This window comes from Pogoniulus pusillus, chromosome 2, assembly GCF_015220805.1.
Source record: "Pogoniulus pusillus isolate bPogPus1 chromosome 2, bPogPus1.pri, whole genome shotgun sequence".
NCBI classification, from domain to species: Eukaryota; Metazoa; Chordata; class Aves; order Piciformes; family Lybiidae; genus Pogoniulus; species Pogoniulus pusillus.
The window spans coordinates 11,875,178-11,891,200 of record NC_087265.1 but is presented as its reverse complement, the minus strand read 5'-3'; the positions used below and the strand labels follow the sequence as shown (position 1 = coordinate 11,891,200).

Genomic DNA, 16,023 nt, shown 5'->3' with positions numbered 1-16,023 from the left:
AAGATCAAGCCACTTGTTGTTTCTGTTGTAATGTGTCAAATGCTGAAGTGCAGTACCAACTTCACAGCTCCGAAATCTGCACAGTATACCAGAGTTGTCTTTGCTATCATTTTGTTAAATCAGTCCTAAAGGAATCCATGAGCAAATTCAGCTGGGGAAAGAAAATTAAAACATTATTATGTCAGAGTTCATAGGTATTGGTTAAATTTAGCTTAAGAGCTGCTTTGGTTTTTTTCTGCAATATTTGGTACATCTCTGTTGGTCTGGCTTGGCAAGTAGCTCACTTTGGAGTTGTGATGGTTTGGGTGTTCCCCGCGCCCCCACGCTTTAGAAATTACCCAGACTAGACTCAGCCGGATCCAGGAATATGAATGAAGCTATTTTATTTACAGCTAGCACAATATACAAGCAGATATTTACAGTATATACAGTTATATACAGAAATATACAAGGTAAAAGGTAATACAGAAACACAACAGCCCTCCCAGAAACCTGAGTCCCCAGGAGGGGCTCTCAACCACCCCTTCGCCTTCCTCCTGCCCCTCTCAACCTTACCCCAGTCCCAGGGAAGAATGGAGGTTCGGCCAAGAGGTTAAGAAGCAAAGGTGGGTTAGACCAAATGGAAGGTGAGGTTAGGGAGATGCAGCTCTGTCAGCAGCCCAAGGCAGAGAGTGAGACAAAATGGCGAGAGTGTTATCTAATGTTTTCATTTCTCCTTCCCAAACTCCTTAGCAAGACTTCTGAGGGAAGTAGACATCACCATTGTTTTCCTTTCACAGCCTATGATCTAGTTCTTCTCACCAAAACATTCTACCCTGCTTCAAACTAGTACAGGAGTGTGTATAAAGTTTTGTGTAGTGAATCCAAGGTAACCATGTGACTGGAGATGGTTTGTCTGAAACCTGTTCAAAGCCACACAGAGTGATGTGGAGAGGCTGGTTAGCTAAATGAGACTTGATATACTGGTAATGCTGTGTAACTAGGCATACTGTTGAAGCAGACAGCAGAAAAACTTCTTATCCTGGGTACAGTCATAAAGACCTCTCTACCTATCTGATGAGAGAAGTAAATATATATGTTACAGGAGATCACCATGTCACCAAATAATTGAGCACCTCAGAAACTCTTTGACAACTTTGTTTGCTATACTTACTATAATGGTTGAGATTTAATCTCCAATCCTGGTATTTTTAATCACCTCTGTTAACGTCTTGCAGGATGAAGAATTTATGCAAAGAAGAGAGAGGGCCATCAAAACTGTTACTGACATCTTTGTAAGTGTGTTAGATATTTGTGGTCAAGAAGCGAATGGTCTTCAGTAATGAAAAGACATTACTGATGGTGCTTAATTCTGTGTAATGCAACCAGTCCTGGGTTTTCTCAGAAGAGGGTCCCATCAATTTACACATGAAGCTTCATTTTTAGATCAGGTGTCAAATGTCAACATATCAAATGGAAAATCTTTTAGGTGTGCACTGTATGAATGGGTAAATCGTATCATATCAACTGCCTGCACAGAAAGTGTGCAGTTCTCCTCTATCAAACAAAAGCCAAAAGGTAGCTTACAGGCTATCTCAGCAGACTGTTGGAAGCTACCAGCAGTTTGACTGCTTATCTTGAAATTAATCGAAATGGTGATGATCTCCTCTATTTAAATGTCTTCAGAACTTTTTTACTTCTTAAAAATAACAATGAAAATGCACACCCTGCTTCAGAAATGTTTTATTCGAGTAGCTATTGTTAGTTGGGAAAGTTGGTGTCATTTATCTTCTCTTCAGCTGCAGATCTTTTCACTCTTGGATAAACTGCTTATATTCTTTTTCAAAGCTTGTTCATAAATGCTGCCAAGACTGATGCTTAAAATGCATGGCCTGTATCACCGTCTCATAACTGAATTCAGATGCTCTGAGTTTCTGTCCTTGCTTTTTCTCTAATTTCCCTCTTTGCTTGCAATTATCACTTCACTGTTTCTGACCCTGGCAGTTTACTGCTGCTTGGTTTTTTGTTGTTGTTGGTTTTTTTTTTCAGTTTTAACCATCTTGATAAATTTGCAGATCAGTATTTGAAATCTAGGTATGCTTTGAATGGGACATTTCCAAGGCTCTTGGATAGGTGGTGAAATACCACTCTTCTGAGAAAATCACTGCTATTTCAAGTAGTTCTGGCCAGATAGTCAAAATTCATCATCCGTGGATGACCTGCCAGTGTAACAAGTTGTATAGCTGTTACATAATGGACTAGATAAGTCATCTTACCCTTTTCATGCTTCATAGGTAGTTGTTTTTACATGTTAATGCTCTGAGTGCTACTGAGCCTAATTTGTGGTTGAATTACAGTATATTTTTGTAGAAAACATCTGTTGTGCCAGGTGCCTTGGAGCATGCTGGCTGCTCTACCCAGTTTAGATCTATATGCAGGGTTGTTAAGGGTGTATAGTGTCTTCTCTGAGTCACAGATCTCTAGTTTTTTAGTGCATCTTCACAGCAGATCACAGCTCAGCCTATCATTAGACAAACTTTTCAACTATATGAGCTTTATCAGAATTCTATCTTCTATATGCTGGTGCCTGATCTTAACAAAAGATTAGTTCATGAGATCTCTTATAGCATCAAGGCTTGAGTGTGGTCTAGAAGAACACAGTGATTTTTTTTTTCAGGGCAGAAAGTGCTCAAGCTTTCCTATCTGTTTATAGGAACTAGAAGAATGACTATTAGATGAAAGCTCTTTTGCAGGCCACCTTTAAATGATGATGCACTGAAGCTGGAGGAGAAATCTACTTTCCTAAAAGAGGACCAGCAAGTGTGAAAGATTAGTCTGTTGTCTGAATTCATTATTATAACTGTGGTTAAGGACCTACCCTTCTCTTCTCAGGGTGACAATAGAGTGGAATTTATGGCTATGATTAGACCTAAAGGTTAGAAAAGGGAATATTAAATATCAGTAATGGCTACTGGTATAAGAACTACTGCTGCTGAAAGATGTCTGTTGAGTGAATTGAGATTATCTTGCAGTGGTTTTGTTCAACTACTCATCTGATGCCAAGACTAATGTTTATGGTTATGCCTCCAATTTATGTAGCACAGGAATGCCATCATAAAAGCTGTATTTTTTGCACTTGGGTTGCTTTTTTGTAGGTGTGAAAGTACATTTTGTGGGAAATTCTTAAGCATATAAAGCTTTTTGCTGTGACAGTCAAAAATGCAGCAAGATTTAATAGCTGGAAACAAAGATGACAGAAACTGAGATTAGGAATGAAGTAAAAATTGCAGAGGGGAACAGACAAGTTCAGGAGAAACTTGCCAAGGAATGCTGTCTATTTGCACTTGTTCAAAATCTCTGCTATGGGATTACTCGTCTTTGAAAAAGATTGAAAGCTATTTCAGCACTGTTATGGTGCAGGAGTTGCTTGTTGAAAATAATAGTTTGTGTTGTACAAAAAGTCAGATCAAGCAAAAAATAATTTCCCTTTTTCATTTTCTTTTAGAATCTTTGCAGCTTCTTTTATTGAATCTTTCATCCCATGTGAATAGGATTTTCTGAAGTGTATATGTGGAAAGCCCAGGCTTTGATTTCATTTCCTTTTGTTTGTTTTTTTTTGGAGGGGGGGTTGGGTTGTGATGGGGTTTTTTTGTGTAGTTGGTTGGTTTTATTTTTATTTTTTGTTTGTTTAAAAAAAAAACTATGCTCTAAGCATGGAACAGGCTCCTAAGAGAGGTTGTGGAGTCTCCTCTGGAGATACTCAAAACCCAGTGATTCTGCTTTGGCATGGAAGTTGGACTTGATCTCTGGAGGTCCCTTCCAACCACTAAAATTCTATAATTGCCAGCTAACTTAAAGGATTTTTTCCCTTAATTTTATTCTGAATAAGTGTTGATTGTGTTATTTTTTAATATTATTTCAAATGTAATAGAGGAAGTGGTTGAAGAAATTGTTAAATATCTATTTATCACTTTTTTTTTGTTAAACCTGGAAAGATAGGTCCTATAGCAGATTATTGAGAACTAAATTCAGTAAGATTTTTATCACAAAATTCTAAGAAGAGAAAGCAAAAGAGGTTTGTTTTGGTAAGCATGTAGAGTTGGAAAGCAAACAGGTGGTGTATAGATAGATAATTAATCATTTATTGTCAAAAACTCTTTTACAAGCTCTGAATTCATTCACTGCCTTACAGGAGGTTTACAAACCCCAGAGAAAGTACAAACGTCAGGAGGGAGCTGAAGAACTGCTAGATGAGGAATCAAAAGTTCATTCTACTCTTCTGGAATATGGCAGGTGAAAGACTTGATTTATAAGCCTGTGGGTTTTGTATTGTGTGTATTTAGAAGCATTCTGTATAAAAATGTAATTGTGAGAGATTTTTTAATACTGCTTGAGGATCAAACTTTCCAGATTTACTCCTGTTTGGTGTCAAATTGTGTTTGCTTATCCTGTAAATTCTTAGGACACTGGACAGTCCTTGTGTGTGAGCAGTGTTTTATCCAGTGGGAGGCAAAGTTCTGACCTTACGCTGTTAGTAGGGTATGGTTGTTTAACACACTTGTTCTTTGCTTCATGAAAGTGGCTGAAATTCATGATGCTTCTAGATAGTGTCTGTCAATCAGTATGGCCTCTTTGCAGGTATTCCCAGAGAGTAAGTGTGTGTGTGTGAGAAAAGGAGCTGAAGGTGTTACTTCTTCTTGTTGGTCTAATGACTCATGGTTTAGTGCTTCATCTCTTACTTACTAAAACTTCTCTATACAAAGCTACCAAAGTTTGCACTTATCCATGACCTTTGGAAGTCTGTGTTTAACTGAGAGCTCTCCAAGTTAATGTTACAGAGTTCTGTGAGCAGCTTGCCTGCTGTTTGAGCTCTTTGCACTTAGTGCAAATGATGCAAAAACCAGATAAATCTTTAATATAATAATGAAAATGGATGACAGAGAAAGGTAGTGCTCTGCCACATTCTTTGTACTGCTTAGCTTTAAAATGCAGAACAAACTTAATGATGGGGAACTTTTGAGAGGTTGGAGTTAGTCTGTAATAAAATATAACTGCATTTACTCACTAAGTGAGAGTGTTGAATAAAGAGTGAACTGGTGTTAGTTGATACTACTGCTGAGAATCACTTGACTTATAGTCATAAAATGCTCATAAATAGAATTAAACAGTTGTAGCTGTTAGCCAATAAGGAACATCACAACTTTTCATATCTGTGTACATGTTGAGTTCAGTGCTTACTGAAAGTAATTGCTTGCATGTATTTAAATGTCTTTCTACCAGTTTGTCCTGTAAGATAGTCTTTCCAAAATAATGTCAGTTTTCTGTCTCCCTCAAAAGAAACGCAAACAAAACAACCAACCAAAAACCCAAACCCAAGCCAGATGTAAGATAAGTTGATTTGAGTATACATTTAAAATTCTGAACACAATGCTTCAGATGGACATTGCACACAAAATGAGTGTTCTCATGGGAGTAGATGGCACTGACAATTACTTGAGGCCTCTCCAGAGCTCAGTAGTGTATGGTTGATATCTCAGGGTTCATTTCCAAATGGAAAAAGAGCGTCACTTTCTGGTTTTGTAAGCTTTATGCAACAATATTTTATGAACAGTCTAAATTTGCAGATGGTGATGGAAAGAGTAGATGGAACTGAAATTATCCTGTAAATGTGCTGCAGTATCTGCCTATTTAGTTTATTTGAAGCATTCCAAAACTAAGCTGAACCTGGCTGTTGGTTTTGTTGAATGGGTCACTCTTTAGCGCATTCCTTATGTTGAAAAGTGACAGTAACTTCATGAGTTTGTGAAAGTTGTAAACCACAACGTATTTCTGTCATGTTACACTTTGTTCTTTTAGGAGATATGGATTTAGCAGACAAGCAGGAAGAGCAGAACAGGTAAAAAGTACATATATACATTGTGGGTAGAACTGGATTGTTCTTATTGAAGTGTTGGTTTCTATAAGCTCTTAAAGGAGTGCAACAGAATAAATAGCTGTAACTTCTGTTGTAACAGTCTCTTGGAAATGGATAACTGGAACTAAAAATCAGCATGCCATAAAAGATGCAAACCTCTCTTTTAAAAGGTTTCCTTTTAAAGACCCCATTTTGCAATCATTTTTTGCTTAGAAGAAAGGGGGCTGCCATGTTTTGTGTTTTTTTAATGTGAGTTAGCTACATATCCTGCCTAATTCATGAGTATCTTTTAGCTAAGTTTCACTTGATGTGATCAATAAAGGCTTTTTTCTTTTCTTTTCAAAGGACCTTCCAGTTTGTTAAGAAATTTTGTAGGTATTTATGACATAACAGAGTATTCAATTTAATAGAAAAACATGATGCCATAGAATAAATAAATCTTAGTGCCTCTTGCTGTGCTTTTGAAGATTGTGGACTCAAAATGTCCTTGACAGAGTACTTGCAGTTTTATTATTTCAGTGAAGATATTACTTTGGCTACAAGTTTTTATTACAGATAACAATAATGAAGAAATGCATTAAGCACATCAAGGACCCAGCAATGCGCTGAGTGTATTAAGGTTGCCCTTCTTTCATTATCTCAATGTTTCACATACAAATTTAGCATTTAAATTTTATAAATGGAGGTGTTTCCCAATCCTACCTCTTTTTTTCACTAAATGCTAAACTGCACTCAACATTTATAGAGTTCATCCTGTTTCTTCAAAAATATGACTGACTTTTGGAACATTGTATATTCGATGTTCATCATGTTTGTGTGTGAATAGAGTCTCCAGTAACACAGAAGAGGAAGATTAAATGCTTAGATTAGTGGTACAGTGGAATGACCTAGAAATTCAATCCACTGTCACCAGTTGTCTTTAGTTTAATGGTACTAATTCTGGGACTGCACTAAGCAATTTTATACTTTGGTATATATTTGTTATGCTGATGTTAAATGATAAAAAAACTGTGCATGTAAAAATATGTAGCTCCTATATAGCAAACATCATATTCTGGGGTACCTAATTGTCTTGTGACATTGATAGTTCTCAGAAGGCTGTGGAATTGAGGTATGCTTGCCCCAAAACAAGCCAGAGATGCTGTGTTGAAACAGCTGGAATACTTGTGCAATGAGTGAGGGTTACACTTCAGTTGGCATAAGCTGAAGTGTGAGGAGCTGAGATGTATTCATAACAACAGAACAGCTGTATTCTAATTTTCTCCTTGCTGTTTTTCTTGTGCTTTAGAATACTGGAACTAGATCTAATACTTTCTTACTTTTAATTAAAAGGCTGAAGACAAAAAAATTATGCTACCTCCAGGACTTGCAGGAGCAGGAAAAGCTGAGCCTTGTGATGAAGATGACCTTCAGGCTGCTGAAGAGGTGTGCCACGTACATAGCAGGCATACATGTCGCTAACTTGTGGGTAGGGCAGCAGTTATCACTGTCCAGTCCTTCTCTGTAGGAAGGAAAATTTCCATGCTTAGCTGGAGAGTTGCTTCCCACAGGAGAAAATGGAATTGAAATTGATGCACAAATGTAAATGTTTCTGATGATACCAAAAAATTCAACTCGTTTTGGAATCTGAGCATTTTTAAAAGGTCAGTTTTCATTTGTTGCAACTAATATTCCTTAAATTTGGCTAAATTCAACCACCTCTTCTTTACTTTTCTTAGACTTACTGTCCAATTACATACATACAAGAGATGTATTTTAGTGATAGTGTCCAGTTCTGGGCCCCTCGGTTCAAGAATTGCTTGAGAGAGTCCAGTGGGGAGCCACAAAGATGATGAAGAGAATGGAACATCTCTCTTACAAGGAGAGACTGAGGGAGCTGGGGCTCTTTAGCTCGGAGGAGACTGAGGGGTGACCTAATCAATGTTTATAAATATGTAAAGGGTGAGTGCCAGGAGGATGGAGCCAGGCTCTGCTTGGTGATGCCCAATGATGAGACAAGGGACAATGGGTGGAAGCTGAGGGATAGGAAATTTCATGTAAATGTGAGGAGGAACTTCGTCCTTGTGAGGGTGACAGAATACTGGAACAGGCTGCCCAGGGAGGTTGTGGAATCTCCCTCTCTGGAGATATTCAAAACCTGCCTGGATGCATTCCAGTGTGACCTGGTATAGGTGATCCTGCTCTGCAGGGTGCTTGGGCTGGAGGATATTTCAAGGTCCCTTCCCGCCCCTGACATTCTGTGATACTAGTTTTATACATGAGTTCCTGTCACTAGGCAGAAGTAAGTTAAATAATGAAAGATAAATTGTTATGTGTAATTCCTCATGTTTTGCCCTAGCTTCGCATTAAAACTCTGATGACTGGCATGGCTGCAATGGCAACAGAAGAGGTAAGCATCATTTAAACCTGATAGTCTTTGTTTAAATTATGATTGATTATAGAATTTATTCCTAAAATCAAGTTAGTAGTGAGTCTGAAGTCTTAGAATGACTGCATTTAAATTTTCTTCAAGGGAAAGGTGAAGAAAAATGATTAAAGACGACAGTAATTTTTGTGAGGCTGATGTCTTAATCGTTTGCCTTGAAGTTGTAAAAGCAATGTAAATAGGTGCCTCTTTCAAATGGTTGTTCTGGAGAGAGTGGAGGAAAATTTTATGTGCTTCAGGTGTTTTTCAAAGCACTGATAAATGCTTACAAACAACACCAAGGCTTAAGATGCTGACGTAGATCTGTGTCTTATTTTCTTCCATAGGTGTAGCTAACAATGTAGGGAACTTTTAGGCTGTTGTAATTTTGAAAGTTCTTAGTTTTGATATCTGGGTAAGAGGACTGAGAAAATTCAGCTGTTAAACCTTGTTTCTGTTTATTCTGAAGTCACAGAAGCCAAGGTAGTAATGAGCCTATTCTTGGAGTTGGTTGACATTCTTTGTACTGAAATCCACTTCAGAATTCAGTTCTATCCAAAGACTGGTTTTGTACATTGTTCCAGTTTGAAACATCTGCATGGTTACAGTTTGGCTCAAAATGTGCTCAAGTAGTGAGTTTTATTTCTGCACATTCAAAACTCAGAACACAAGATACAATCAGAAGCATTTAAAAATCTGAATTAAACTGTGTTAAACTGTTTTTTAACTGAGAAATTTCCATTAGCAAACTTTTGGGGGATTGGAATGCATCCTGCTCCTTTTTTATGATTAAAGGTTTTTTACCTAGTGTAAAGGTTTTGTACATGTTTATTAAAAGTAGAGCTTGGGGAAACTGCCATGTAAAAACTGCAGGCAGTTCCAACAGTCCAAATGTTTTCTTGACACAATTGCAGGGCAAGTTGACAGCGAGCACAGTTGGCCAGATCGTTGGACTCCAGTCAGATGAGATCAAACAAATAGTGTCAGAATATGCTGAAAAGGTAAGTGTGCTACCTGACTGGGTTTTACCAAGTTGTGTTTGATAGCTTAATTTAGGCCTTTGACCATCCAACTTAATAACTATGATTCTCTTGAAGCAACACTGTGTCATATGTGCTCTCGGTAGCAGCACAGTTAAGGGTCAGAGAAGTATTTTAATGTGATTTAAACATGCACAAGCTTTTGATGTGATAGTAAATACTCTTAAATTATATTCACAAGTAGTTTGGATTAAGCACCTGCTTAAATGTTTTCATGAATAATGGCCTGAGTTGATATCTCTTCAAACTAGAGGGCTAACATGTTACTGTCTTTTAAAATGTTTAGTGCAAAGCACAGAAATATAGTTCTCTGGGCCTGCTCAGAGAAAAATCTAGGCCTCCTCTGCTCAGTTTTTCAGACACTGGGATCTTACTTACACGGGAGTCCAATTCTCAGTCATGCTCTGGATCTCTGTTTCTGAATCTAGTGTCATCAAAACCAAGTCTTTGTTATTTTTAGAAGTCAAGGCAATTAAGTGTGCATATTAGCTCCATTTATTGTATTCAGCTGCAATTATTTTTACAGTAATGTGAAAAGAAAATCTGCTCTTCAAGCAATTAATACATACCATACATCACTGCCAGATATGAGTTATAGGTCCCTCTTATTTGTCCAATAGTCTTCTTGTATTTCTTCCTTTTTGTTGACACATAAGAGGTATGGAGCTTTCCCTTTCGGGAGATAAATCCTATAACTCAATAGCCTATAGAAAATTCTTGGCCTTTCTTTATTGTAAAAGATTGCAAGAACAGAAGCCTAAGGGTCATATTTCAATGTTACATTTCTTCTGTTCTGAGAGAAGTCAGCAGGACCTTGACTATTATAGTAGAACAGTGATTAATACTCTGGAAGGCAAGAACTGATTCAAGTCAGACCAAAAGCTTATCGCTTTTCAAATCTATTGGATGTGACCAAAAATTCTATGTGTGCATGCATGCACCAGAAAAAAAGAATTAAGGATGTTACACCAGAAAAAAAAGAATTAAGGATGTTACACCAGAAAAAAAAAAATTAAGGATGTTACACCAGAAAAAAAAAAATTAAGGATGTTACACCAGAAAAAAAAAAATTAAGGATGTTACACCAGAAAAAAAAGAATTAAGGATGTTACCAAACAATTTATTGAAGCATCAGTAGTGTTTGGATATAATGCTGATAGTTTTTACCTGTTGTATATGCACTGTTTGAAGAACACAGCAGTGCTTTAGTTGCATACCAGCCTTGATAGAATCCACAGGCCCAGGGAAGATAGATTGCAAAAAAAAAAAAAAATCAGATCTGGTGGTGGTATGTGCCAGAACATTTCCAGGTGGCATTTTTTGAGAAAGTGAATGCACACAGTTGTCTACATTTGGCCCTTCTTTCTGCTGCAGTCTTAACTTGATGGGTAACCTGCAGGGAAGATTTTAATTTCATTCCTTACTTACTAAAAAAACTGGCAGTAATTTATTAACATGGCTTTTATCAGTCTATTCCTCACCAGCTTTCTAAGGAAAATTATTCAAAGTAGCTTTGATTCTTGCTGTCTTGGAAAGATTCTTCATTTGAGAATTTACAAGGATTGTCATATATAACAAGCAGGTTTTCTAGGAGCAGAATTGAGCGATTGGAAGGAATAGGGAAGAATGCAGAAGTCTACACCTGTCAGTGGTGCCAATAATGTGTATTAACAGAAAAGCTGAAGGATGTGCCCACGTATGTGGACATGTGTAATTGAAGTTCTAGTTTTGATAGTTTGATAACTTTGAATGGGCAGAGACCATAGTGCTGAGGTGCACTTTTCTTAAATTATGTTCAAAAGGCAACTGTTGTTTCAGACTAGTAAGAAACCAAGTAGCAACAACAGTGTCAAAAGCAAAGTAGCTCCTGTAATTGATGAGTTCTTCCTTCTATGCTGAAAGAATCTACAAACTGGAACCTGATTCCTCAGAGGCTTTAAAGATGTGGCTTTGTTGTGGAGCAGATCCTTAGCCTGCTTTGACTGCATGCGGCTTAACACTAGCTTTTTCATTAGCAGACCAGAAAGGTTTTTCTGCTGAAACCTCTGTGTTACAGGGATGGTTGATTCCTATTTCCAAATGGCAAGCTTTATCAGTCAGCTTCTTGAGACATGACCTTTCCTTTATGCCAAAGCTGTGCTTTAGGGTTTCTTACTTTTTTTGCAAGATCAGTCTCAGGCTGGTTTGGCTCCTATTTCATTGTCTTGCATTTCCAGTTTTCTTGATTTGTGTGCTATGCATATTAGATAGGCTAATCATAAGGTGAGAAGGATGAGATCCTGGAATGTATGACATGATGAGGAAATGTGACTTTGCTAAATAATGAGAGGAATGAGTAAATCTCAGTGTGTATTTGTTGAACAGTACTGTGTTAGAGGTGCTGCTTTGAAACATTTTTCCTTTCCTAACAAATGGAAAGAAAGGATGTAAAATGCTAGGTTAAGATGTCAGAATTGGTCATTACAATTTCTTTCCAATTGACAGCTGTAGCTGTAAATGTATAGCAAATCATTCAGCTGCTGTTCAGTATGAATAACATGGAAAATGTAGAAGAGGAAGACAGGTTTTGTCTCTTCAAGTAAAATTAAGCTGTTAATGAAGATTTGCTTACCCATTTGCCTAGAGTGTTTACCAGGCACAAATAGGAGTGAGGAGTATTTCTGTAACATTTTTACAGATTGTAGTAGTTGTCAACATTTAATAATTATTCAAGAAGCACTTAGTATGGAAGTCTTTGATAGACTCTGCAAATTTAACACTTGAAGTACTTGAAATTTAACTGGTTTTCTAATATTGAAAAATTAATTAACTGGAAAAGGAAGTCTGAGTGGATAAAGTAAATAAGCAAAATAAGTGGAGGTAAGTATTAAAGTGAGGACTTGCAATAGATACAGATGTTTAGGTAAATAATCATTTAGATTATTTACCTAAACAAGTTATTAAAGTATTTTTTTTCTTGTGCCTGCAGCAAGTATACAATTTCTATTCTAAATATTGCTCCTGGTTGTCTCTGGCAGCTTTCCTTTCACAATCCAGAGAGAACAGGAGACTGGATCCAGATTGCTGTCTTCATTATGTATTTATGAGACAGTTTCTTGGCAGTGCAGCCTGGATTGTGTAGGTTTCAAAGTCTGGTGTCCATAGTGTACGCACACACACAAAAATGTTTAGAGTGCTACCTAGCACTCTGAGTGCGTCATTGTCATTCAGCATAAAGAAGCATCCACCCTAGTATTTCAGAATCTAAAGATACGTTTTTCCAAGATTTTTGAAAGTTCTAGATTCACTTAGTGGAGTATGGAGCATCTCAGATTCATTTAGTTCAGTAAACGCCACTGCTTAAGGTGGTTTTTTGCATGTTTGTATTCTGTCCATTTAAAAACTTTGCCAGGTTTCTCTGTTATACTAATGCAAAAAAATATTTCTTTCTTGTAGTATACTGTAGTATGTTCTGGCTGTCTCAGTGCACCTGACTTAGTTTACTTTACCTGTTACCTTTGAGACTATAACTCCATTGTTGAGCTGCTTCCTTATCTTGATGTAAGGTAAATCACCAAGTTACTCTCTCTGGACAGTGGTGCTGAGTTCTCGATAAGGAATATCATAGGTATGTCCCACTTTAACAATTCTTGAGCTGCTGGAGAGGCAAAAAGTTATGATGTGAGGTCCAACAGGCTTTGTTACTGTTTATTTTAGCAGTCTGAGCTTTCTGCAGAGGAGCGACCAGAAAGGCTTGGAGCTGCCCAACAGCATAGAAGGAAGGTAGCATCTCTGAATAAGCAGATCTTGCAAAAAACCAAACTCTTGGAAGAGGTAAGCATCATGTGTGCAACAAAAAGAAGCATTGATAAATGTGGTTGATCACAAGGTTTTTTGCTATCCAGAAAAGATTTTTCAGGCTATCTTCTGCACTAGCAATTTGTCATGCTGGACGTTCATTTCAGCATCTCTGAACATCTTGCTTACACATTTATTACTAAGAAAATGTGGCTGGGCTTATATTAAAAAAATTGCTTTACCTCTGTGAGGAGGGGGCTAGCTAATCAAAACTTGATTTTCTTCTCTATTTTTGTATGCCTCTCAGAGTATCTCCATTTGACATGCTAGCTATAGTGCTGAATTAACTCTTTTCACAATTTCAAGAAATAAAATATGAATTTACTCTAAAATATGCTGAAATTACTTTTTAGCACTTCCTGTCTTTTATATGAGCCTCTCTTGTCTCACTTTCTAATGTGAAGCTTTTGCTCCTTTGTTTCCTTGGGAGCGTTTTAGCACAGGTACTGCTTGGTTAATGTCTTCCAATTCTTTTGGGGAGGGGGAAAGACTTTTAAAGTTGTTCTTATGTTCTGATCATGTCTATAAGTAAGAGAAAGAACCTGTATTTCAACCTAATTATGCTATTGCCATTTAAACCTAGAAAAGTCTAAGTGGAAAAGCTGTGCCAGTAATGAAATGCCATTGTTAATTATGCAGACTGCTGTAATCAGCACCATGCCGTTTTTAGTTTGCTGAATCTGATGAGTGCTTATTGCATCAGAATCAGTAATTGGAAGATCTTGCCAAAAGTCCCACAGTACTTAAAGAAAAACTGTGTCTGAAGACTTCTGTGATGAGTAGTCTCTTCAAGTACAGCACTAGTCCAGCAGTCTTCATCTCTTTCACTTGATTTTGCTCTGCTGCTGTCAGTAATGTCTTAACACCTCCCATCATAGCTGATTTTTACCTGATGAATTTTGAGGGTACAAGGGCTCTATGTAATAGGTGTCTCTATGGCACATTTCATGAGACAGTGATCTGTTCAGTCTTATAAACATCAGAGGTAAAAAATGGTGGCTTTCAAAACCTTACCTACTGTGATACAGCTGTGGGAGCGCTCAGTTTTAAACCTTTGTGCCCAGCCACTTACAAAATCTGACTTGTTTTTAACTTACTTATTTTGAAAATGAGAATAAAATAGTCTGTTACAGTGCAGTAAACTATTTAAAGGATATTCATGTCTTCAGAACTTATCTCCCTTTTGTAACTGTAGGCCATTTCTTGAAAGTCTTTGGCTAACATTGAAGTAATATGAAATTTAAATGAAGGTATAGAAATAAAACTAATAAAGCACAAAAATTTGGGAAGACTTGTCAGCCTTGTTCTTTGTTTCTCTCTTTTTGTTTTTTTCCTACTTAAATGAAAAACTTTGTAAGAACTAGTGCAGATGGTTCTTAATTTTTTAATACTTTTTTATTTTTCCTTGGGAAAAAAACCTTTCAAAGCCTGAAGTACGACAGTGCTTTAACTGGTAAATATTAGCTTGACATGTTTCAAAAGAAATGCATTCTAACTTTGTTCTTAAACTGATGTGTTTCTCTTCGTGTTGCACTCCCCATCTGTTAAAAATAGTCATTTTTATAGTCAGTAACACTACTGTTATGACTCTATGCACTGACTGTTGCACTGTATGTTGAATGGAAGCCATGTCTGTCATAATCTCTTTCCATTTTAGAGTGAAATATTAGAATTATACTGAATATTATTATGATACACTGAAATTGAATAGACTTTGTTTTTAAACTGAGTTTGTATACAAATTTTCCATCACACCACAACTTTGGTGTTCTGTCAAGCTAATGACTGTTGGCAAAAAAAATATTGACAATACCTAGCATTTTAAATGCAGGCTGGAGTGTCAGGTTTTCAGAATCATAGTATGGGCTTACAGACAGTGATTTCCCTTGTTTGAGCTTTTTTCCTAAAATAGAAACACAAATTACAGAATGAGAACCTTTGGAATTCCAGAAGTGATGGGAAAAGGAAGAGGCTGTTCAGTGTATCCTATGTCACCGCAATACATTTCTGTCACACTTTAAATGTTCTATAAGACCACAAAGGCTCTAAGATTGATACAGGAGATACAGATGTGCTAGATGCAGGCTCCCTTAGCATCTGCTCTGAGCTAGCAAGTTAGGAACGTATTCCAGACAAGAAGCTTTGTTGTTGTAATTGGCAACAATCCAGCATTGCCCTATTATAAAAGAGGGCATGTTCTATGATTCTCTGATTCCGTGTTTGCTCAGGTTTAAGCATGTACAGTTCTGTGGATTATGAATGGGTTTTGGTTGTACCACCAGCTCACATCCATCCACAAGCTGTGTGCTGGAGGCATGCTCAGTTTGAGTGTATGTATTGGAACACTGCTTCACAGCCCTTGCATTGTGAGAACAGTTTTGTTCTTGGAGGCAATTAGCTCAAGCTTAATTTAGAGGAACACAACCTAGGTACAATTGTGTAGTAAGAGAGGCATTAGGAAACTGAAACAGCTAGCTCAGATTTCAAAAAATATCTGCCCATGCTGTTTCTTTAATCCTTCTTGCTGAGCTGAGCTGCAAGAGAGGTTGGTAAATGAGCCTGACAGTTGTGGGTGGCTTCTGCAGCTATTCTGTGTTATGCTGTTGGGATCTGGAAAGCAGAATGGATCTAACAATATGTGTATACAGTCTCAATGACTCAAATGTTCAGAATTACTTTTTTCTGTATCAGATGTCTCATATTCTGGAGAATTGTAGTGTAATGTGGCTACTGAATGAGTAATACAGAATATGCCTGCAACTAAATACTTGTTGAGTGGATTACATTTTCATGCCTGGTGCAAGTGATTTCATTTTCCATTTTCCCTGGCATGTGTATGAGTCTATTTG

General features: G+C 37.2%; 1 protein-coding gene across 1 annotated transcript in view; it reads left to right on the top strand.

The window, feature by feature from the left end:
• CCDC93 (coiled-coil domain containing 93) overlaps positions 1-16,023 on the top strand; it is a 49,311-nt gene that overhangs the window by 10,533 nt on the left and 22,755 nt on the right. The window contains exons 6-12 of the mRNA XM_064156336.1: positions 1,218-1,274; positions 4,172-4,272; positions 5,836-5,875; positions 7,226-7,318; positions 8,232-8,282; positions 9,212-9,298; positions 13,034-13,150. Coding sequence (XP_064012406.1) covers positions 1,218-1,274; positions 4,172-4,272; positions 5,836-5,875; positions 7,226-7,318; positions 8,232-8,282; positions 9,212-9,298; positions 13,034-13,150 — 546 coding nt within the window. The remainder of the gene's footprint in view (positions 1-1,217; positions 1,275-4,171; positions 4,273-5,835; positions 5,876-7,225; positions 7,319-8,231; positions 8,283-9,211; positions 9,299-13,033; positions 13,151-16,023) is intronic.